Source organism: Bombina bombina, chromosome 1 (assembly GCF_027579735.1).
Source record: "Bombina bombina isolate aBomBom1 chromosome 1, aBomBom1.pri, whole genome shotgun sequence".
NCBI classification, from domain to species: Eukaryota; Metazoa; Chordata; class Amphibia; order Anura; family Bombinatoridae; genus Bombina; species Bombina bombina.
The window spans coordinates 419,292,352-419,318,061 of NC_069499.1; the positions used below are offsets into that span (position 1 = coordinate 419,292,352).

Genomic DNA, 25,710 nt, shown 5'->3' on the forward strand with positions numbered 1-25,710 from the left:
ATTAGCATGAAACGTCAGTTAATAAAGGACATTTTGCAACTTTAAACTAAAGTTTACGTTTTAAACAAAAGCCTATAACAAAAGCCTCACTTGTGGATGTCCCTCTAAGTCATGTAGCTCCCAAATGTTACTAATGACCCATTTATGACTCCTATTCCAAGCAGTTCTGTAAGGCTTATAGTAATAGTGACTATGAGGCCAATTTATCAAAGGTCTTGCGGACCTGATCCGACAGTGCGGATCAGGTCCGCAAGACCTCGCTGAATGCGAAGAGCAATATGCTCTCCGTATTCAGCATTGCACCAGCAGCTCACAAGAGCTGCTGGTGCAACGCCGCCCCCTGCAGACTCGCTGCCAATGGGCCGCCATCAGGGAGGTATCAATCAACCCGATTGTACTCGATCAGGTTGAATTGCGGCGATGTCTGTCCGCCTGCTCAGAGCAGGAGGACAGGGTTATGGAGCAGCGGTCTTTAGACCACTGCTTCATAACTGCTGTTTCTGGCGAGTCTGAAGACTCGCCAGAAACACAGCCCTTTAAGCTCCATTCGGAACTTGATAAATGGGCCTCCTTGTCTGCTTTTCAAAGTCCATCTCCTGAACAGGGCTTAACTAAACAGTACTAATTCACTACCCCTGTTACTTCTTTCCAATGTAAGGCTATTCTTAACCCATTTTAGTTTTCTTTGATTCTTTTCTTTTATATTGTTTTATTGCCTTATCACAAATACAAATTTTGATTTATTTGGAAGAAGATTAGTGGCCATCATATAATGCAAAGTCACTTGAGTGTATATGGCAGAAATCCACAGCCCTCCCATCTCTCGTGTGGATTATTTTGGCCAGAAATTGGAAGTTAATGATATTAGAAAATAAAAAATAAAGCACATCTTTTCTATGTCCCGCTGCACTGTATACACTTTGCCTTAGAAATTTAATCACATCAAAGTTGAGCAATACAAACATAAAAAAATTATTGAAGAACCCATATAAAGCAAATGTGAGATAAGTTAGGAAAACTTAGGAAAACACATGGAAACATAATTCTGGCAAAGCAAAACCTTGTTTCAAAGTAACAAAGTGAAAACCCTGTTTCATCCCTCTACCTCATTAAAAAGGCCAAATTATATAAATTAAACATTTATAGGGCTAGAGTACGAGTGGCACACTAACTGTAGCATGCAAAAGTTATCAGGATTTTTTTAAGCTTTTTGCATGCAACAGAAATAGCATGCATATTATAAGTGGAATGGTAAAAGTGTTTGCTTGAGCGCAATCACGATTCAGGTTAGTGCGACTTCATAGCTTTGGTAAATTGTAAGGGGGAGAAGTTGAATTAAACACCACATAAATACATGTTAAAGAAAAGTCACAATAATATAAACACTGCCACAGAGGTTATTTCATCCTCAGAAATATGAGACAAACTAGCCAACTCAGAGTGAAGTGAAGGGCTATCCCCCAAATCAGCAGAACTATGCTTAACCTTTCTCTTATGTTTCCCAAAGATAGGTAAAGCATTTAGCGCAGCAGAGACAGCGAACTGAGGTTGTGAAATAAAATCCGCTGGGAATAAACCACCTTCAACAGGAGTTACAGGTGCTCCGCGGGGAACTTCTTGTGATATAGGGTTAAAAGGGGACTGCGGTACAAGAATAGGCATCTCCTGGACAACAGAGCCCTGAGAGGTGGATGGCTCAGAGAGAATAAGCTTACCAGAAGGATTAACAGATTTAAACACCTTCTTAGCTTTAAAAACATCACCTAGGCAGATAGAGCAAAATTGTTCAGGGGGGCAAACATAGTCTCCTCACATTATAAACATATATTATTTATAGAGATAGCTGAGCTAGAACCCTCTGAGGGGTTAATATCAGTGTCCTCCATAGGATAACGGATCTCAACACACGGTCAAAAATAAAAAAAACTTTAATTACCAAGAGTGGCACCTCTACCCGCAGCCTTGGTTGAGGTACTTACCACCTCCCAGATCGTACAGGACTGAATTCGATATCTCCCTGCAGCAACAAACTTCCCTGCCGTAGCGTTACAGGAACAGGATTAGTCGGGGACCGCCCCCCATTCTAGACAAAACCGTGCAAAGCTAATATAAGCTGCCCACACTGAAAAAAAAAAAAAAAATACCCCTGCTTCCATCTGCCACCCTAATAAAAAACCTCTCATGAGCCAGACCCCATACACAAAGTGCTCTGTTGGCAAAGGAGCTAAGCAGCACACAATGTCTTCCCCAACTGCTCATAAGATCCACCTCAACTACGGAGGAGATTGTCCCCAGATCCTTTAGAGTTTTCAATTAGTGTCACGCTGTGACTGTAAGGATCTCTCCAATATACATAGTCTCCTAGGTATATTTCCCAGATTAAACATTAAAGGGACTTACCCTCTAGAATCAGCGCTGTGGAGGAGACACAGCGTCTCAAAGTGTGACAGTCTCTCCTCAACATTGCCTGACAGTGACCTGAGTGAAATAAAGGGAAACAGTGTAAAACGCTAACACTGGTTCCCCAAGGGGTTGTTAGATCAAACAGCTAGATATTACACAGAGCACAATCCCTGCCACATCCAGCTGCTAACCTTCACCACTACTCTCACAGAGAGATTTACATGGTTACTTAAAAAAAAAAAAAAAACTTCCTCTCTTGAAGGGAAAATACCAATTAAAGGACTCTTCATTTCTTCTAACACTTTCTCTGCCACCTCCATTAGTGACAAAAGGCAAAGAATGCTTGGGGGATAGGGAAAGTGGGAGCAATATTTATAGCCATTGGCTGAGGTGTCTTTGCCTCCTCCTGGTGGCCAGGTGTTGATATTCAGTAATGAATGAAGTCATGGGGGCATATTTATCAAGCTCCGTATGGAGCTTGATGACCCGTGTTTCTGGCGAGCCTTCAGGCTCACCGGAAACACAATTTATGAAGCAGCGGTCTAAAGACCGCTGCTCCATAACCTGTCCTTCTGCTCTGAGGCGGAGGACAGACATCGTCAGAAATCAACCCGATCAAATTCAATTGGGTTGATTGACACCCCCTGCTAGTGGCTGATTGGCCGAGAATCTGCAGAGGGCGGCATTGCACCAGCAATTCACAAGAACTACTGGTGCAATAATAAATGCAGAGAGCGTATGCTGTTGGCATTTATCGATGTGCAGCGGACATGATCAGCTATATTGGATCATGTCCACTCGCACAATGATAATTCGGCCCCATGGACTCTTCCTGCCTTTGGAAATAAATATTGGTATACATTATTTAAAATTATTATACTGTACATACTGAGTGTAAAGTATTCTAAATAATCAAGAGAATATATACACTCACCGGCCACTTTATTAGGTAAACCTGTTTAATTGCTTGGTAACACAAATTGCTAATCAGCCAATCACATGGCAGCAACTCAATGCATTTAGGCATCTAGACGTGGTGAAGAAGACTTGCTAAAGTTCAAACCGAGCATCAGAATGGGGAAGAGAGGGGATTTAAGTGACTTTGAATGTGGCATAGATGTTGGTGCCAGTCGGGCTGGTCTGAGAATTTAAAAAACTGCTGATCTACTGGGATTTTCATGCACAGCCATCTCTAGGCTTTGCAGAGAATGGTACGAAAAAGAGAAAATATCCAAGGAGCGGCAGTTGTGTGGACGACAATGCCTTGTTGATGTCAGAGGTCAGAGGAGAATGGGCAGACTGGTTCGAGATGATAGGCAAAATTAACTCAAATAACCACTCTTTACAACCAAGGTATGCAGAATACCATCTCTGAACGCACAACAATTCGAACCTTGAAGCAGATGGGCTACAGCAGCAGAAGACCACAACGGGTGCCACTCCTCTCAGCTAAGAACAGGAAACTGAGGCTACAATTCGCACAGGCTCACCGAAATTGGACAATAGAAGATAAAAAAAATGTTGCCTGGTCTGATGAGTCTCGATTTTAGCTGCAACATTCAGATGGTAGGGTCAGAATTTGGCGTAAACAACATGAAAGCATGGATCCATCCTGCCTTGTATTAACGGTTCAGGCTGCTGGTGGTGGTGTAATGATGTGGGGGATATTTTCTTGACACACTTTGGGCCTCTTAGTACCAATTAAGCATCTTTTAAATGCCACGGCCTACCTGAGTATTGTTGCTGACCATGTCCATCCCTTTATGACTACAGTGTACCCATCATCTGATGGCTACTTCCAGCAGGATAATGCACCATGTCACAAAGCTCAAATCATCTCAAACTGGTTTCTTGAACATGACAATGAGTTCACTGTAATGGCCTCTACAGTCACCAGATCTCAATCCAATAGAGCTCCTTTGGGATGTGGTGGAACGGGAGATTCGCATCATGGATGTGCAGCCGACAAATCTGCAGCAACTGCGTAATGCTATCATGTCAATATGGATCAAAATCTCTGAGGAATGTTTTCAACACCTTGTTGAATCTATGCCACAAAGAATAAAGGCAGTTCTGAAGGCAAAAGGGGGTCCAAACTGGTACTAGCAAGGTGTACCTTATAAAGTGGCCGGTGAGTGTGTGTATATATATATATATATATATATATATTAATTACAGTATGTATAAGTAAGTAAGTTTAAATAATTTATATTAATATCATTTTATTAGTTTATATTTAATATTTCAGTAAAGTGCACTGAAGATAGGAATTCTTAATATGCACTAACCTTACCGAGTTAGTCCTAAATTGCGAACCCTGATGCGGGTTATATTTGTAATTAAATATATATTTCTATATATCTGATACTGTTCATATAAAAAACATATCTATACCTATATATTTATAGGAATAGATATACAGGTAAAGGTATATATAGATTTATATAGAAATATGTATTTAAATAAAAAGTACATTATATCTGTGTGTGAAGAACATTGGAATGTGAATTATCCAAAATTCATGTTGGGTTTAACGCACTTGAATAAAAGTGATTGGGTTAGTTTGTGAGTATGGGTGTTAGGTTTTTTTAGTTTGCGAGTTCCATTGAAGTCTATAGGGAAATAAGTTAATGCAATTGCTACTTTGCAAAGTCTATCTTTTTGTTAATATTAGGTTTCGCTCGTACGCAAACTTTTTACTTTCAACTCATAATACGAGCGCAACCCGACCCATGCAAAAAGCCTCCGTCTAGCAAAGTTAACATGTGAGCGGGACTGCAAAAAAGGGCTCCACTCGTAATTTAGCCCATGGTAAATCATGATAAATAAATAAATGTACAAAAAAAAAAAAACTTACATCTGAAATGAAGAATCCAATCCAGTGGGAATAGCCCAGTCGATTAACAATAATTGTTAGGAAAGCTTGGTGATACTCATCATTTAGGCTGACCAAATCAGCCCCATATTTCTGGCAGTTACTATAAGCATCAAACCAGGTCATATTGCCTGAGATTATTCTGTACATCTTGTTCCCGTACTGCAAAATGTCATCCACAGGAAATATGTCCGATCCATTCATTACACTAGGAGAACTACCTAATAATGAAAAATAAGACATCTCAATTACTTTGCTGTGCTGTAAGAACTCAGTAATCATATAAAATATTCAGGTAAATAATTATATACCATACAATTAATAGCTAATAACAGAGATGTAGAGTTTCATGTCCTTTTAAAAAATATGCCACATTTACCAAGTAAACACATTCCACAGCTTCATAAAACTAAATGTATAAATAGAATCACAAAGCAAATTAAACTTTAGCAAGATGAAAATGTATTCATTGTTTTTGATTTTTCTAAGCAAATTCAGTATTGATTCTAGAGTATATAATTTAAGGTTGTGTCCAAAAAACAAAAACAAAAATTAAAATCTATAGCTGACAGCCATTGTAAAATGCAGTCCAAGGAAAACAATCCAAATCAAGACAAAAAAGTTAAAAACACCTCAAGCTGATCCTCCTCGTCTGGTCATTGCTGAAGCTGGATTCAATATATTAGATATCCCCCCATTTTATGATAAAAGCGTTTTGGTAATGGTGATATCTTAAAAAAGGGATCCGATTTGGGATTGAGATTGCTTGTGAAATTTTAAAAAGGACTGAATTAAGTGTTTGACGTGTCGCCTAGAGGCGTTTTATTATACATCTCTGTACTTTGAAGTTGTAATGTAAATCCTCCCTTTATACAGCAATGTATAGAAACATAATTTACATGTGTGAACCCAAACTCAATCCCTTTTGTTATAATACAATAGTGAAATATGGACATGGGTATATTGTACATAATATGTATAAAATATATTATTTATATGTACGATATTGTAAAATCCTGTAATATGTATTTTAAAGGGACAGTCAAGTCCAATTTTTTTTTCATGATTTAAATAGGGCATGCAATTTTAAACAACTTCCCAATTTAATTTTTATCACAAATTTTGCTTTGTTCTCTTTGTATTCTTAGTTGAAAGCTAAACCTAGGAGGTTCATATGCTAATTTCTTAGACCTTGAAGACTGCCTCTAATCTGAATACATTTTGACCACTAGAGGGCATTAGTTCACATGTTTCATATAGATAACATTGAGCTCATGCACATAAAGTGACCTAGGAGTGAGCACTGATTGGCTATACTGCATGTCTGTCAAAAGAACTAAAATAAGGGGGCAGTCAGCAGAAGCTTAGATACAAGATAATTACAGAGGTAAAACGTGTATTATTATAACTGTATTGGTTATGCAAAACTGGGGAATGGGTAATAAAAGGATTATCTTTCTTTTTAAACAACAAAAATTCTGGTGTTGACTGTCCCTTTAAGTCTTGTGATTTAAAAAATTATGTTTTTATTTTTTGGCTTTTATTGGAAGAACATTTTGTGTTTGGGATATTACTATTTCATAGAAGACAGTAGCTGTCTAATTTTACCGAAGTGTGTTTTTTTAACTTTGCGCTATGCAAAATGTGTTTTTTGAAGGTAAAGGGTGGTCACACCAAATATTGATTTGATTTTGATTTTTCTTCCGTTTGCTCACTTTGCAAAATGTTAATTAAAATAAAATAATAACATTTCTATTTTTTAAAGCATTTTTACATTAAATCTTTTTTCACGCCTTCCTATAACTTTTTCACAGTAGTCTCTCTCTCTCTCTCTCTCTCTCTCTCTCTATATATATATATATATATTTTTTTTTTTAAAAGAGTGAAGAACAAAACTATTTAATATTTCAACTATTTCGATTTTTAAATGAACAAAAACGCAGTGTTAACATTGTTTGAAAGTGATATGGATTATGACAAGGTGTTTGGAAAACAGCCAATAGAATGCAAGCTCAATCTGATTGGCCGATCGAATCAGCCAATCGGATTGAACTTGATTCTGATTGGCTGATTCCATCAGCCAATCAGAATATTCCTACCTTAATTCCGATTGGCTGATAGAATCCTATCAGCCAATCGGAATTCGAGGGACGCCATCTTGGATGACGTCCCTTAAAGGAACCGTCATTCGGCTAGTAGGCGTCGGGAGAAGAGGATGTTCCGCATCGGAGGTCTGCAAGATGGATCCGGAAGAAAGAAGATTGAAGATGCCGTTGATAGAAGACTTCATCCGGATCATGAACCTCTTCAGCTCCCGCTTGGATGAAGACTTCAGCCGGATCATGGACCTCTTCAGCCCCCCGCTTGGGCTTGGATCAGGACATCGGAGGAGCTCTTCAGGACGGATCGGTGAACCTGGTAGGGTGAAGACAAGGTAGGAAGATCTTCAGGGGCTTAGTGTTAGGTTTATTTAAGGGGGGTTTGGGTTAGATTAGGGGTATGTGGGTGGTGGGTTGTAATGTTGGGGGGGGGTATTGTATGTTTTTTTTTACAGGCAAAAGAGCTGAATTTTTGGGGCATGCCCCGCAAAGGGCCCTGTTCAGGGCTGGTAAGGTAAAAGAGCTTTGAAATGTAGTAATTTAGAATAGGGTAGGGCATTTTGTTATTTTGGGGGTCTTTGTTATTTTATTAGGTGGCTTAGAGTAGGTGTAATTAGTTTAAAATTGTTGTAATATTTTTCTTATGTTTGTAAATATTTTTTTATTTTTTGTAACTTAGTTCTTTTTTATTTTTTGTACTTTAGTTAGTTTATTTCATTGTAGTTATTTGTAGGAATTGTATTTAATTTATTTATTGATAGTGTAGTGTTAGGTTTAATTGTAGATAATTGTAGGTATTTTATTTAATTAATTTAATGATAGTATGGTGTTAGGTTTAATTGTAACAGGTTAGGATTTATTTTACAGGTAATTTTGTTATTATTTTAACTAGGTAACTATTAAATAGTTCTTAACTATTTACTAGCTATTGTACCTGGTTAAAATAATTACAAAGTTGCCTGTAAAATAAATATTAATCCTAAAATAGCTACAATGTAATTATAATTTATATTGTAGCTATATTAGGATTTATTTTACAGGTAAGTATTTAGCTTTAAATAGGAATAATTTATTTAATAAGAGTTAATTAATTTCGTTAGATAAAAATTATATTTAACTTAGGGGGGTGTTAGTGTTAGAGTTAGACTTAGCTTTAGGGGTTAATCCATTTATTATAGTAGCGGTGAGCTCCGGTCGGCAGATTAGGGGTTAATGTTTGAAGTTAGGTGTCGGCGATGTTAGGGAGGGCAGATTAGGGGTTAATACTATTTATTATAGGGTTAGTGAGGCGGATTAGGGGTTAATAACTTTATTATAGTAGCACTCAGGTCCGCTCGGCAGATTAGGGGTTAATAAGTGTAGTTAGGTGGAGGCGACGTTGTGGGGGGCAGATTAGGGGTTAATAAATATAATATAGGGGTCGGCGGTGTTAGGGGCAGCAGATTAGGGGTACATAAGGATAATGTAAGTAGCGGCGGTTTACGGAGCGGCAGATTAGGGGTTAAAAATAATATGCAGGGGTCAGCGATAGCGGGGGCGGCAGATTAGGGGTTAATAAGTGTAAGGTTAGGGGTGTTTAGACTCGGGGTACATGTTAGGGTGTTAGGTGCAGACGTAGGAAGTGTTTCCCCATAGCAAACAATGGGGCTGCGTTAAGAGCTGAACGCAGCTTTTTTGCAGGTGTTAGTTTTTTTTTCAGCTCAAACAGCCCCATTGTTTCCTATGGGGGAATCGTGCACGAGCACGTTTTTGAGGCTGGCCGCTTGCGTAAGCAACTCTGGTATCGAGAGTTGAAGCTGCGTTAAAAATGCTCTACGCTCCTTTTTTGGAGCCTAACGCAGCCTTTTTGTGGACTCTCAATACCAGAGTTATTTTTATGGTGCGGCCAGAAAAAAGCCAGCGTTAGCTACGCGGGTCGTTACCGACAAAACTCCAAATCTAGGCCTATGTGTTTAATAAACGCCCCTATAAGGGACACCACATTAACCCAAAATCCTGTCCACACTGCTCTAACAATGTTAAAATTACTATCACAAGGCTCACCCTTTATAAAATAAACAGTATTCATCTTTCAGGATACACAATGGGGATTATTAATTATAAATTAATAATTATAAATTAATAATTGTAGTATTTACCAATCCACATGGGTAGATCCCATAATGACCAGGAGCACCTTTAAACTAGTTAATGTAGGAGCAGAGAAGCAGGTAGCTATAAGCAAACTACAGAACAGAGGGGAACTGAGTTTTTGAGTGATAGTGAAGGGGACACAATGCCGTTGGGCCAGCCTAATAAACCCTGTATTAAAGTAAATGAACAACAGGTTTTTCAGATGGACATCAAAGAAAGAGAGGGGGAGGAGGCACAGGAAGAGGCGCAAGAGGAAGGCAGGGATACAGAAGAACAAGGGGGGCACGCAACAAGTACAAAGTATAAAAATTATCAACTTGTCTAATATAATGTTGTCACCAGATGAACAGCAGGTACTGAATTTAGGACTTGGCTTTGTTCCAAAGAATAACTTTGACCTTTTCAACACAATTGTTGATGTCAATAGACTAGTAAGAGACCTGACTCTCAAAAAGTTTTTTTTGGAACATGGCCACCGATAGCAGTATGATTACTGACAATGCCTAGGTATCACCTGATGATACACTTAATCCTTTTGACCAAGTAGAATTTTCAGACACTTGTGATTATTTAACCCTACATGATCTTCTAGTGGAATCCAGTCACCCCTGATAAAATCAAAATGGCACACAGTGGCTTTAAACCTCGCTCTCATTTCTATCCTACTAGAGAGAGAGGGCCTTTTCTTGATGCCCTTCACCATAGAATAGAGGAAGACCTTATAGAATTAGCAAAAAAATCATAAGAAAACTTTTTCTAATTTGAGTCCCTCTCAGCAACAAGCCCTGACTAAGCTTAAGAATAGAAATAACATCATAATTAAAGATTCAAAAAAAAGGGGGCAGTATAGTCATTATGAATAAATCAGGCTACATTATAGAATGTTCCAATCAGCCAATAGAATGCAAGCTCAATCCTATTGTCTGATTGGATTAGCCAATAGGATTGAATCTCAATCCTATTTGCTTATTGCATCAGCCAATAGGATTTTTTCAACTTTTTCAACTTGCAATCAGCCAATCAGAATTCAAGGGACGCCATCTTGGACGACGTCTCTTAAAGGAACCTTTATTCTTCAGTAGCTGTCAAAAGAAGAGGATGCTCGGCGCCAGATGTCTTGAAGATGGAGCTGCTCCGTGTCGGAAAGGATGAAGATAGAATATGCCGTCTGGATGAAGACTTCTGCCCACCTGGAGGACCACTTCTTGCCGCTTGGATGAAGACTTCTCCCGGCTTCATTAAAGACTTCTTGCTGCTTGGATGAAGACTTCTCCTGGCTTCGTTGAGGATGGATGTCTGGTCTTCAAAAACTGTAAGTGGATCTTCGGGGGTTAGTGTTAGGTTTTTTTAAGGGTTTTATTTTTAGCTTAGGGTTTGGGCTGAAAAAGAGCTAAATGCCCTTTCTTTCATGTAATTAGCAAGAGTCCATGAGCTAGTGACGTATGGGATATACATTCCTACCAGGAGGGGCAGTTTCCCAAACCTCAAAATGCCTATAAATACACCCCTCACGACACCCACAAATCAGTTTTACAAACTTTGCCTCCTATGGAGGTGGTGAAGTAAGTTTGTGCTAGATTCTACGTTGATATGCGCTCCGCAGCAGGTTGGAGCCCGGTTTTCCTCTCAGCGTGCAGTGAATGTCAGAGGGATGTGAGGAGAGTATTGCCTATTTGAATTCAATGATCTCCTTCTACGGGGTCTATTTCATAGGTTCTCTGTTATCGGTCGTAGAGATTCATCTGTTACCTCCCTTTTCAGATCGACGATATACTCTTATATATACCATTACCTCTACTGATTCTCGTTTCAGTACTGGTTTGGCTTTCTACTACATGTAGATGAGTGTCCTGGGGTAAGTAAGTCTTATTTTCTGTGACACTCTAAGCTATGGTTGGGCACTTTTATATAAAGTTCTAAATATATGTATTCAAACATTTGTTTGCCTTGACTCAGGATGTTCAACGTTCCTTATTTCAGACAGTCAGTTTCATATTTAGGATAATGCATATGAATAAATCAATTTTTTTCTTACCTTAAAATTTGACTTTTTTTCCTGTGGGCTGTTAGGCTCGCGGGGGCTGAAAATGCTTCATTTTATTGCGTCATTCTTGGCGCAGACTTTTTTGGCGCAAATTTTTTTTTTCTGTTTCCGGCGTCATATGTGTCGCCGGAAGTTGCGTCATTTTTGACGTTTTTTTGCGCCGAAGGTGTCGGCGTTCCGGATGTGGCGTCATTTTTGGCGCCAAAAGCATTTAGGCGCCAAATAATGTGGGCGTCTTTTTTGGCGCTAAAAAATATGGGCGTCAATATTGTCTCCACATTATTTAAGTCTCATTATTTATTGCTTCTGGTTGCTAGAAGCTTGTTCACTGGCATTTTTTCCCATTCCTGAAACTGTCATTTAAGGAATTTGATCAATTTTGCTTTATATGTTGTTTTTTCTATTACATATTGCAAGATGTCCCAGATTGACACTGAGTCAGAAGATACTTCTGGAAAAATGCTGCCTGGTGCTGGATCTACCAAAGTTAAGTGTATCTGCTGTAAACTTTTGGTATCTGTTCCTCCAGCTGTTGTTTGTAATGAATGTCATGACAAACTTGTTAATGCAGATAATATTTCCTTTAGTAATGTTACATTACCTGTTGCTGTTCCGTCAACATCTAATACTCAGAGTGTTCCTGTTAACATAAGAGATTTTGTTTCTAAATCCATTAAGAAAGCTATGTCTGTTATTCCTCCTTCAAGTAAACGTAAAAGGTCTTTTAAAACTTCTCATTTTTCAGATGAATTTTTAAATGAACATCATCATTCTGATTCTGATAATGGTTCCTCTGGTTCAGAGGATTCTGTCTCAGAGGTTGATGCTGATAAATCTTCATATTTATTCAAAATGGAATTTATTCGTTCTTTACTTAAAGAAGTCTTAATTGCATTAGAAATAGAGGATTCTGGTCCTCTTGATACTAAATCTAAACGTTTAAATAAGGTTTTAAAATCTCCTGTAGTTATTCCAGAAGTTTTTCCTGTCCCTGATGCTATTTCTGAAGTAATCTCCAAGGAATGGAATAATTTGGGTAATTCATTTACTCCTTCTAAACGTTTTAAGCAATTATATCCTGTGCCATCTGACAGATTAGAATTTTGGGACAAAATCCCTAAAGTTGATGGGGCTGTCTCTACTCTTGCTAAGCGTACTACTATTCCTATGGCAGATAGTACTTCCTTTAAGGATCCTTTAGATAGGAAGATTGAATCCTTTCTAAGAAAAGCTTACTTATGTTCAGGTAATCTTCTTAGACCTGCTATATCTTTAGCGGATGTTGCAGCAGCTTCAACATTTTGGTTAGAAGCCTTAGCGCAACAAGTTACAGATAATAATTCTCATAGCATTGTTAATCTTCTTCAACATGCTAATAACTTTATTTGTGATGCCATCTTTGATATCATTAGAGTTGATGTCAGGTATATGTCTCTAGCTATTTTAGCTAGAAGAGCTTTATGGCTTAAAACTTGGAATGCTGATATGTCTTCTAAGTCAACTTTGCTTTCCCTTTCTTTCCAGGGTAATAAATTATTTGGTTCTCAGTTGGATTCTATTATCTCAACTGTTACTGGAGGGAAAGGAACTTTTTTACCACAGGATAACAAATCTAAAGGTAAATTTAGGTCTAATAATCGTTTTCGTTCCTTTCGTCACAATAAGGAACAAAAGCCTGATCCTTCACCCACAGGAGCGGTATCAGTTTGGAAACCATCTCCAGTCTGGAATAAATCCAAGCCTTTTAGAAAACCAAAGCCAGCTCCCAAGTCCACATGAAGGTGCGGTCCTCATTCCAGCCCAGCTGGTAGGGGGCAGATTACGATTTTTCAAAGAAATTTGGATCAATTCAATTCACAATCTTTGGAGTCAAAACATTGTTTCAGAAGGGTACAGAATTGGCTTCAAGATAAGGCCTCCTGCAAAGAGATTTTTTCTTTCCCGTGTCCCAGTAAATCCAGCGAAGGCTCAAGCATTTCTGAAATGTGTTTCAGATCTAGAGTTGGCTGGAGTAATTATGCCAGTTCCAGTTCTGGAACAGGGGCTGGGGTTTTATTCAAATCTCTTCATTGTACCAAAGAAGGAGAATTCCTTCAGACCAGTTCTGGATCTAAAAATATTGAATCGTTATGTAAGGATACCAACATTCAAAATGGTAACTATAAGGACTATCCTGCCTTTTGTTCAGCAAGGGCATTATATGTCCACAATAGATTTACAGGATGCATATCTGCATATTCCGATTCATCCAGATCACTTTCAGTTTCTGAGATTCTCTTTCCTAGACAAGCATTACCAGTTTGTGGCTCTGCCGTTTGGCCTAGCAACAGCTCCAAGGATTTTTACAAAGGTTATCGGTGCCCTTCTGTCTGTAATCAGAGAACAGGGTATTGTGGTATTTCCTTATTTGGACGATATCTTGGTACTTGCTCAGTCTTCACATTTAGCAGAATCTCATACGAATCGTCTTGTATTGTTTCTTCGAGAACATGGTTGGAGGATCAATTTACCAAAAAGTTCATTGATTCCTCAGACAAGGGTAACCTTTTTAGGTTTCCAGATAGATTCAGTGTCCATGACTCTGTCTCTGACAGACAAGAGACATCTAAAATTAATTTCAGCTTGTCAAAACCTTCAGTCTCAATCATTCCCTTCGGTAGCCTTATGCATGGAAATTCTAGGTCTTATGACTGCTGCATCGGACGCGATCCACTTTGCTCATTTTCACATGCGACCTCTTCAGCTCTGTATGCTGAACCAGTGGTGCAGGGATTACACAAAGATATCTCAATTAATATCTTTAAAACCGATTGTACGACACTCTCTGACGTGATGGACAGATCACCATCGTTTAGTTCAGGGGGCTTCTTTAGTTCTTCCGACCTGGACTGTAATTTCAATAGATGCAAGTCTGACAGGTTGGGGAGCCGTTTGGGGGTCTCTGACAGCACAAGGGGTTTGGGAATCTCAGGAGGTGAGATTACCAATCAATATTTTGGAACTCCATGCAATTTTCAGAGCTCTTCAGTCATGGCCTCTTCTAAAGAGAGAATCGTTCATTTGTTTTCAGACAGACAATGTCACAACTGTGGCATACATCAATCATCAAGGAGGGACTCACAGTCCTCTGGCTATGAAAGAAGTATCTCGAATACTGGTATGGGCGGAATCCAGCTCCTGTCTAGTTTCTGCGGTTCATATCCGAGGAATAGACAATTGGGAAGCGGATTATCTCAGTCGCCAAATGTTACATCCGGGCGAATGGTCTCTTCACCCAGAGGTATTTCTTCAGATTGTTCAAATGTGGGGACTTCCAGAAATAGATCTGATGGCTTCTCATCTAAACAAGAAACTTCCCAGGTATCTGTCCAGATCCAGGGATCCTCAAGCGGAAGCAGTGGATGCATTGTCAATTCCTTGGAAGTATCATCCTGCCTATATCTTTCCGCCTCTAGTTCTTCTTCCAAGAGTAATCTCCAAGATTCTGAAGGAATGCTCGTTTGTTCTGCTGGTGGCTCCAGCGTGGCCTCACAGGTTTTGGTATGCGGTTCTTGTCTGGATGGCCTCTTGCCAACCGTGGACTCTTCCGTTAAGACCAGACCTTCTGTCGCAAGGTCCTTTTTTCCATCAGGATCTCAAATCCTTAAATTTAAAGGTATGGAGATTGAACGCTTGATTATTAGTCAAAGAGGTTTCTCTGACTCTGTGATTAATTGTCAGAGTATTTCAGTTATGCTGCTTTTCCTTTAAGGTGTACTAACCAATCACAGGTACACACTCTCTTTATCACACCTGCTCACACCCCCAAGCTTTGCTTAGTAATTTGTAAAACTCCCTGAGAGACATACTTGTTCCTGAGCTAACTACCAATTTAACTATACTTTAAACAACCTAAGGATTTCAAAGTACTATTCAACTATTTCTATCTGTGTGAGCAAACCTAATCTAATCCTTTCAGAGTGTTTATTTATATTTCAGACTGATTCAGCCTTTCTGTTTCATCTCTCCCTGAACCGGATGCCTGCAGTTTTCACAGACTTCCAGCTGCACTCAGCTAATCAGACTGCAGCCTGTTCCACATTTTCACAGACTGATTTACCTAACTAAGGAGTGTAATATCCAATCTCATCAAAGGTAACTCTCAAACCTTGTTCCATAATTGTTTCAGCTTTAATATTGTCAGAAATCCTTCTGAGCTCTGGATAAGTGATTGTGGTGACATCACACTCCAAACACTGCGCCTCTCTCCCTCAACACAGGATCTCATCTCTGCATGTCAGCTGCAGCTTCAACTGAAGGGAGACAAGCATAACTGAAGGGAGACAAGCATATCTGATCTGGTTAGTTAACTAAAGTATAAGATTTCTATGTCTAATGACTGTATGACTACTACTTGCATTTATTCCTGAACTACAAAGTACCTTGCTAACTTACTAATTTCCTGTGCTGTTTGTATCTGACTGTTAGCTAAACAGTTCAGAATCCTACCAATATTAAAAGGCTTAATTTACACCAAATCAACCTGGTGTCACTTCACATAGTGTTCACTTTCTGATTTGGTGTTACAAAACACAATTTTATCGTCTTTAAATTTAACAGTTACTCAAGTTAATACTGTTAATGTTACATATTACTAAGCCTGAAAAAGAAAAGTAAGCTGGTTAAAGTTATGGATCCAGCTGAATTACCCCAGGTTGTTTATAATTTGAGTCAGAAAATCGACCAAATGGGGCAAGCTATTAGAGACTTATAAGTGGAGAATAAAGTGTTAAAGGATATGTTCAAGGACAATAGAGAACAAAGATTTCCTACACCTGAACCACAAGTGAGTTTGCCAGAAGCATTTTCTGGTGACAGAAGGAATTACAGACAGTTTAAAAATGCATGTTATCTATTGTACAGGTGTGTTGGGTTAATAAACTATGCGCTGTGGGGGTAAAAGCTAGGGAGTCTCGAAGAAGTAATCTCACAAACTTCAAAGTGGGGGTAAAATCTGGATTGGATGAGACTCTTAAGCGCTTGTGCTTAATTACCCAATAAGGAAAGATAGTCTTACTATGTAGTTGGATTCAATGAGATCTATTTATTTTTAGAATTATAAATACATACAATAAAATTTAAAACAATAGAAATTGATTCTTAAAACAAATCTAACTGGTTGGCCAACCATACAGTGTGAATAAAATGTTATAATATGTTTTCCAATCCCTGTTACTTAGTGTGTTATACAAACATATCTGTATATTTGAATTTTTGAATTTTGGTTTAATTGCAGATATTTTTTATGGATTTGATATAGTGGACTTGTGAAGAAGTATGGTATCCACAAAGAATATTCGCAATATTAATTCTTAATTACCATATTTACCATATTCGTTTGTTTAAAGCTGAACATACATAATTAAAATAGCGTCAATGGTATCAACAATATAATTAAAATAGCGTCAATGGTATCAACAATAGTAACAAATAATAAAAGTGAAACAAAAATAAAGTGATACAGTAAAAATCGTATAAGTTATGAAAGATAAAGTCTTTCTGCCGTGATCGTTAGAGTAATTGTTAATTGCTTTTTGTTAAAAGCGCTGTTGTTAAGTCCTCCGTGGGGATAGTATGTGCGGGCGTGCTGCAACACGTTTTTATCTAATTGCTATATATATTGCGATTATAAGTCACTGTTAAGTAGTTTTGGTTATCTGTCCTTCACATTAACTTCCTTAGTTGGTGTAGGTATAATACCTAAAGCCTCTCACTTATCCCACTGATAGAGTGAAGGTTCTTACCACTGTATCATATTTAAGAGCAGAGCCTAGGAAATGGGCTGATCAATTATTTGAAACCAATTCACCTATCCTAAATTCATTAACAGATTTTTTTAATGCATTGGATGAATTGTATACAGATACAGATGTACAACTAACAGCTGAACATAAAATGAGACAACTAAAGCAAGGGAAGAAGCCTATTGAAGATTACACCGCAGAATTCAAGTTGCATGCTTCTGATTCCTCTTGGAGTATGATTTCTTTAAGAAATCAGTACAGGTTAGGGTTATCCGAAAGTATAAAGGATGAACTCTCTCGTATAGAAATGCCCAATACTTTAGAACCTAGACAGAAGACTGAGAGAAAGAAAGGCAGAAAGAATGCAGACAGAAACAACACCACAATCGCATGCATCTTCTTATTCTCCAACTACTACTATCAGTTCAGAAACCATTACTCCTATGGAAATTGGAGTGATTAAAGGGCCGCTTACCCCAGAGGAGAGGATGAGAAGAAGATCTAAACAACTGTGTATGTACTGTGCCAGCCCTAACCATACCGTTTCTGAATGCCCAGTTCTTCGCAAGAACAAGAAGAGTAAGTTAATCATGTTACATAATTCACACTATAGTAACAGCTCAACAGCTTACTGTAACCTCTCTCTTTTACTACAGTGGGACCTTAGAAGATTGGAGACAACTGCCATCATTGATTCGGGCGCCTTTGGCAATTTCATTGATGCTACTATAGTAACAAAAAATAAAATTCCAACTGTTTTGAAAAAGATACCGGTGTCCCTCAAAGTTATTGATGGTTCAACACTAACAGAAGGTCCAGTCACACACCACACTGTCCCACTACTTGTACTTACACCCGAAGGACATACAGAATACATCACCTTTGATGTCATACCTTCTTCCTCATTTTCCAGTTATTTTAGGGGTTCATTGGTTACAACTTCATTATCCCACAATAGATTGGTCTACATTTAAGTTACCTTTACACTCTGCATATTGTAAGAATACTTGTTATCCTCAACAATCTATCATGCTAACTTCTACTGAAGAATTTAACATCCCAAAAGTTTATAATGAGTTTGCAGATGTCTTTAGCAAAACCGAAGCTGAATCTTTACCTCCCCATAGGGTATACGATTGCCCTATAGAACTAATACCAGGTTCCACCCTACCAGTTGGCCATTTATACCCATTAAGTCAAGCCGAACTCGATTATTTAAAACAATACCTACAAGATAACCTTAAAAAAGGTTTCATTAGACCATCTTCATCCCCAACAGCAGCAGGTATGTTCTTTGTGACAAATAAGGATTCTAGTTTGAGACCAATAATTGATTACAGAGAGCTAAATAAACGAACCGTTAAAAACCGATATCCGTTACCATTAATTCCGGAACTAATTGAAAGACTTACCAATGCCAAGATTTTCACAAAGCTTGACCTGCGCGGCGCTTACAATTTAATTCGCATTAGAGAAGGTGACGAATGGCTCACTGCTTTCCGAACCAGGTATGGTCTGTATGAATATTTAGTGATGCCATTCGGCCTTTGTAATGCGCCCGCAGCCTTCCAACATTTCATTAACGACATTTTTCGTGACTTACTGGATATATGCATAGTCGTTTACCTAGACGACATTCTCATTTACTCCAACAATATGACAGATCACATCAAACATGTACGTTGGGTGCTTGCCAGATTAAAAGTACATAAATTATATGCTAAATTGGAAAAATGTTCATTCCACAAATCAACAATTTAATTTTTAGGTTATACAATTTCCTCCTCAGGAATTCAGATGCAAACCGAAAAGGTAGATTCCGTTAGAGACTGGCCAGTACCAACCAATAAAAAAGAACTACAGAGATTCTTAGGCTTCACTAATTACTATCGCAAATTTATTAGAGATTTTTCTGGGATAGTAAAACCACTCACGCAACTCACCGGCTCCACAGTATCATTCCATTGGACCCAGAAACATACTGAAATATTTCAACATTTAAAAAATCGATTCATCTCAGCACCAATCTTAAGATTTCCAAATGTAAATTTACAATATGTTTTGGAGGTAGACTCATCAGACTACGCAATCGGTGCCATTCTATCACAACGTAATTCAGAAAGCTCCCCACTTCATCCTGTATCCTTTTTCTCCAAGATTATGTCTCCTGCTGAAAAGAACTATACCATCGGTGATAAAGAACTACTAGCTATTAGGAGGGCACTAGAATTTTGGAGACATCTCTTGGAGGGAGCCCAGCATCCCATATTAATTTATACGGATCACAAGAACTTACAATACCTCCAAAATAACAAAACACTGTCCTCACGTCAGGTGCGATGGAGTTTATACTTTTCTAGATTTGACTTTCACATCATTTACAGATCTGCTAACAAAAATGGAAAGGCTGATGCCCTCTCAAGACAACTTCTAAAGATCGATGACTCTCCAACTCCAACTGCTATTATACCAGCAGAAAAATTCATTGGTTTCACTTCAGATCTCTTAACAGAAATAAGAAATTCCTCAGCTCCTGTTGAACAAGTTCATAACAAAAACATCAAGCAAAAAGATGGTGTTTACTACTATAATGATCGAATATTCTTACCAACTGACTTACGTTTAAAGATTCTAAACGAACATCATGACACTCCTTTAGCAGGACATCCAGGGGTAAATAGGACTCTGGAACTAATTTCCAGGAATTACTGGTGGCCTCACATGAAGGATACAATCAAGGAATACATTAAAAGTTGTGTAATATGTCAGATCTCAAAAAATGACCGGTCAACACCTTATGGACTGCTTATGTCCCTCCTAGTTTCGAATTCTCCATGGCAGCAGATTGGTATAGATTTTATTGTAGAGTTACCACCTTCCAATAACCAGAATACCATCATGGTTGTTATTGATACATTCACCAAAATGGCACATTTTTTACCATATCACAAAATTCCATCATCATCTGAAACTGCTACTCTCTTCTTGAATCATATCCTAAAATTACATGGGGTACCTTCCGTAATTATTTCTGATAGAGGGTCTCAGTTTACGTCCCGTTTCTGGAAAGACCTATGCAAAGCCTTAAATATTTAACACCATTATACAACATCATATCACCCTCAAGCGAATGGACAGACTGAGAGAGTGAATCAGTGGCTCGATGAATACCTCCGCTGTTTCTGTTCATGTCAACAACAAGATTGGACAAAATACTTACCTTATGCAGAATTTGCATATAACAACTTAACAAGCACCTCTACAAAGATGACCCCGTTCTATGCAAATTATGGGTACCATCCCAGCTTCACTTCTTTATCTTCAACACCAGCAGACTCACCTATGGTGGATGAACTAAAGAACACCCTATTAGAAAACTTCCGTATCATCAAAGAAAATATTGGAAAGGCGCAAAATTCCCAGAAATTTTACTATGACTTGAGACATAGGAAACCACCAGAATATAAAATAGGTGATCAAGTATGGTTGTCGACGAAGAATCTGAAGTTTCATCTGCCAAGTAAAAAGTTCACTCAGAAATATTGTGGTCCTTTCCTTATCACTAAAGTGGTAAATGTCAATGCTGTCACGTTACAGCTTCCGACAACCATGAAGATCCACCCCACTTTCCATGTTTCTCTGTTGAAACCCTACCATCCCACTAGGTCTTCTGTTCCCCCATTGCCCACAACGTTGGTACCATCTGAAAATGATGTCTTTGAAGTTGAAAGGATCTTGGATTCCCGAATGTCCGGTGGGGTTCTCCAATATCTAATTAGATGGAAAAACTTCACAGAGGAGGAGGATAGTTGGGAACCATCTAGCAATCTTTCTGCACCTAGATTGGTATCCCTTTTCCATTGTCGCAACCCAGACCGTCCTCGACCTCAAGCTGAGGATCAGCTTGCTTGAGGAGGGGGTCCTGTCAGAGTATTTCAGTTATGCTGCTTTTCCTTTAAGGTGTACTAACCAATCACAGGTACACACTCCCTTTATCACACCTGCTCACACCCCCAAGCTTTGCTTAGTAATTTGTAAAACTCCCTGAGAGACATACTTGTTCCTGAGCTAACTACCAATTTAACTATACTTTAAACAACCTAAGGATTTCAAAGTACTATTCAACTATTTCTATCTGTGTGAGCAAACCTAATCTAATCCTTTCAGAGTGTTTATTTATATTTCAAACTGATTCAGCCTTTCTGTTTCATCTCTCCCTGAACCGGATGCCTGCAGTTTTCACAGACTTCCAGCTGCACTCAGCTAATCAGACTGCAGCCTGTTCCACATTTTCACAGACTGATTTACCTAACTAAGGAGTGTAATATCCAATCTCATCAAAGGTAACTCTCAAACCTTGTTCCATAATTGTTTCAGCTTTAATATTGTCAGAAATCCTTCTGAGCTCTGGATAAGTGATTGTGGTGACATCACACTCCAAACACCGCGCCTCTCTCCCTCAACACAGGATCTCATCTCTGCATGTCAGCTGCAGCTTCAACTGAAGGGAGACAAGCATAACTGAAGGGAGACAAGCATATCTGATCTGGTTAGTTAACTAAAGTATAAGATTTCTATGTCTAATGACTGTATGACTACTACTTGCATTTATTCCTGAACTACAAAGTACCTTGCTAACTTACTAATTTCCTGTGCTGTTTGTATCTGACTGTTAGCTAAACAGTTCAGAATCCTACCAATATTAAAAGGCTTAATTTACACCAAATCAACCTGGTGTCACTTCACATAGTGTTCACTTTCTGATTTGGTGTTACAAAACACAATTTTATTGTCTTTAAATTTAACATTTACTCAAGTTAGTACTGTTAATGTTACATTAATACTATGTTACAGGCTCGTAAATCTGTATCTAGGGAGATATATTATAGAGTCTGGAAGACTTACATTTCTTGGTGTCTTTCTCATCATTTTTCCTGGCATTTTTTTAGAATTCCGAGAATTTTACAGTTTCTTCAGGATGGTTTGGATAAAGGTTTGTCTGCAAGTTCCTTGAAAGGACAAATCTCTGCTCTTTCTGTTCTTTTTCACAGAAAGATTGCTAATCTTCCTGATATTCATTGTTTTGTACAAGCTTTGGTTCATATAAAACCTGTCATTAAGTCAATTTCTCCTCCTTGGAGTTTGAATTTGGTTCTGGGGGCTCTTCAATCTCCTCCGTTTGAACCTATGCATTCATTGGTCATTAAATTACTTTCTTGGAAAGTTTTGTTTCTTTTGGCCATCTCTTCTGCTAGAAGAGTTTCTGAATTATCTGATCTTTCTTGTGAGTCTCCTTTTTCTGATTTTTCATCAGGATAAGGCGGTGTTGCGAACTTCTTTTAAATTTTTACCTAAGGTTGTGACTTCTAACAACATTAGTAGAGAAATTGTGGTTCCTTCATTATGTCCTAATCCTAAGAATTCTAAGGAGAGATCATTGCATTCTTTGGATGTAGTTAGAGCTTTGAAATATTATGTTGAAGCTACTAAGAATTTCAGAAAGACTTCTAGTCTATTTGTTATCTTTTCCGGTTCTAGGAAAGGTCAGAAGGCCTCTGCCATTTCTTTGGCATCTTGGTTGAAATCTTTAATTCATCATGCTTATGTCGAGTCGGGTAAAACTCCGCCTCAAAGGATTACAGCTCATTCTACTAGGTCAGTTTCTACTTCCTGGGCGTTTAGGAATGAAGCTTCGGTTGATCAGATTTGCAAAGCAGCAACTTGGTCTTCTTTGCATACTTTTACTAAATTCTACCATTTTGATGTGTTTTCTTCTTCTGAAGCAGTTTTTGGTAGAAAAGTACTTCAGGCAGCTGTTTCAGTTTGATTCTTCTACTTATAATTTCAGTTTTTTTCATTATAAGATTTAAACTTTATTTTGGGTGTGGATTATTTTCAGCGGAATTGGCTGTCTTTATTTTATCCCTCCCTCTCTAGTGACTCTTGCGTGGAAGATCCACATCTTGGGTAGTCATTATCCCATACGTCACTAGCTCATGGACTCTTGCTAATTACATGAAAGAAAACATAATTTATGTAAGAACTTACCTGATAAATTCATTTCTTTCATATTAGCAAGAGTCCATGAGGCCCACCCTTTTTGTGGTGGTTATGATTTTTTTGTATAAAGCACAATTATTCCAATTCCTTATTTTTTATGCTTTCGCACTTTTTTCTTATCACCCCACTTCTTGGCTATGCGTTAAACTGATTTGTGGGTGTGGTGAGGGGTGTATTTATAGGCATTTTGAGGTTTGGGAAACTTTGCCCCTCCTGGTAGGAATGTATATCCCATACGTCACTAGCTCATGGACTCTTGCTAATATGAAAGAAATGAATTTATCAGGTAAGTTCTTACATAAATTATGTTTTTAAGGGCAATGCCCATCCAAATTCCATTTCAGGGCAATTGGGAGCTTAGGTTTTATAGATAGGATTTTATTTGGGGGGTTTGGTTGTGTGGGTGGTGGGTTTTACTGTTGGGGGGTTGTTTATATTTTTTTACAGGTAAAAGAGCTGATTTCTTTGGGGCAATGCCCCGCAAAAGGCCCTTTTAAGGGCTATTGGCAGTTTAGTTTAGGCAAGGGTTTTTTATTTTGGTGGGGCTTTTTTATTTTGATAGGGCTATTAGATTAGGTGTAGTTAGTTTAAATATTTGATAATTTATTTTTTATTTTGTGTAATTTAGTGTTTGTTTTTCTTTGTAATTCATTTAATTTATTCAATTAATGTAATATTTCCCTATAGGTTATTGCATTGTAGTATTCAGTATTGCCCTTGGGGAGGGGCGGATAAGAGGGAGGGATAGCGGGGAGGGGAAGAGGTAAAAGGTTCTAGTGTCTTTTGAATTATGCAGGCGTGTACAGACATACAGTATCACCCATTTTTATTAGCATTCCACCTCATGAGCATCATCTCATGAGTACCAATCCTGCCTGTCTTGGAGAAATGATACCTATCTAAGGCAAGCAGGCCGTCCACCTGATTTTTCCACAGTGCAAGTGTAGGTGTCTCTTGTGATTTCCATCTTTGTGGTATTAATATTTTGGCAATGTTTATTATGATGTATAGTAATGCTGTTTTAATTTCATCTTTGAGGTTCGGTAATTTATGGAAGAGTAGGATATTCAGGATTGATGGGATTTGAGATACTAGTGTTTTTTTTATGTGTGCTATTACATTTTCCCAATATGTTCCTAATTTTGGACAGGGCCACCAGATGTGTAATAAGTCTGCTGATTCATCGCAAGCTCACCAGTATTTATCACTGACGTGTGTGTAACTTTTTTGTAATCTCAGGGGGTTAGTTACCATCTATACAGAAACTTGTAATTCATCTCCTGAATTCTAGCGGAAACCAAGAGAGAGAAGAGATCGTGTGTCTAGGGGGTTATGTTTTGGGTTCATTTATGTGTGCTTAAGTAATGCGATAATTGCATATGTGAGGCATGAGTGTGTTATCCCCTCCTCGTTTTCCTGAAGTTTCTGTCTCAAAGGTTAATCTCCCCTGGTCAATAATGTTCTTCCATGTATGTTTAGTAGGCTTTGGGGCATAATTTGTATTATTTTTTTAGAAGTGGAAGGAATGGGATTTCACGGTTGTTTTGCAGAGGGGTTAGTGGGGCTGGCCTAGATGAGCCATGCATGCTTGTGGCTAGTAATTTGTCCCATTGAGTGAAATATTCTGTGATAAGAGGATAACTCATGTTGTGTACCTGGAACAGCTCTCTATTCAGTTGTATCCATTGTTTATCAGCAGAGTTGTGACTCCAGTCTATTTTTCTCTATAATTGTGGTTAATCTATACCTTGCCAGGTCTGGAACGCCCAGTCCCACTTTGTCTCTAGACAGATATAGAGTTTGTCTAGGCACTCTCGGGTTTATGTTTCCCCATATGAACTGCTCTATATTTCTTTGTAGATGTGTTATAACATTTTTTGGTAATGGTATTGGTAATGTTTGTAGGAGATAAAGAACATGGGGTAAGACGTTCATCTTTAGCACGTAGATTCTACCAATCTACAAAATTAGCTTGCTTTTCCAGCATGATAGATCCCTGATGATATTGGATTCTAGGGTCTTAAAATTTTCAGTGAACAGATTTCTAGTATCCCCAGACAGTAGTATTCCTAGGTATTTTAAGTGTGTTTGTGGAAATCTTAAAGGGCATGTTCTTTTAATGTTCCCTACCACATAATTTGGGGTATTCAGATTTAATATCTCTGATTTAGTCAGATTTAAGTGGATATTCGAGTTCTGTATTATGTTATGGTGTTGAGTAGGGGATGTAGTGAGTTTTCTATGTCTGTTATTGTAAGTAGGATGTCGTCGGCATACATTGCCAATTTGTATACCGAGGCCTTCGTTTGGATA

General features: G+C 38.3%; 1 protein-coding gene across 1 annotated transcript in view; it reads right to left on the minus strand.

Annotated features, from left to right (window-relative positions):
- PLA2R1 (phospholipase A2 receptor 1) overlaps positions 1–25,710 on the minus strand; it is a 528,401-nt gene that overhangs the window by 120,863 nt on the left and 381,828 nt on the right. The window contains exon 23 of the mRNA XM_053698351.1: positions 5,261–5,499. Coding sequence (XP_053554326.1) covers positions 5,261–5,499 — 239 coding nt within the window. The remainder of the gene's footprint in view (positions 1–5,260; positions 5,500–25,710) is intronic.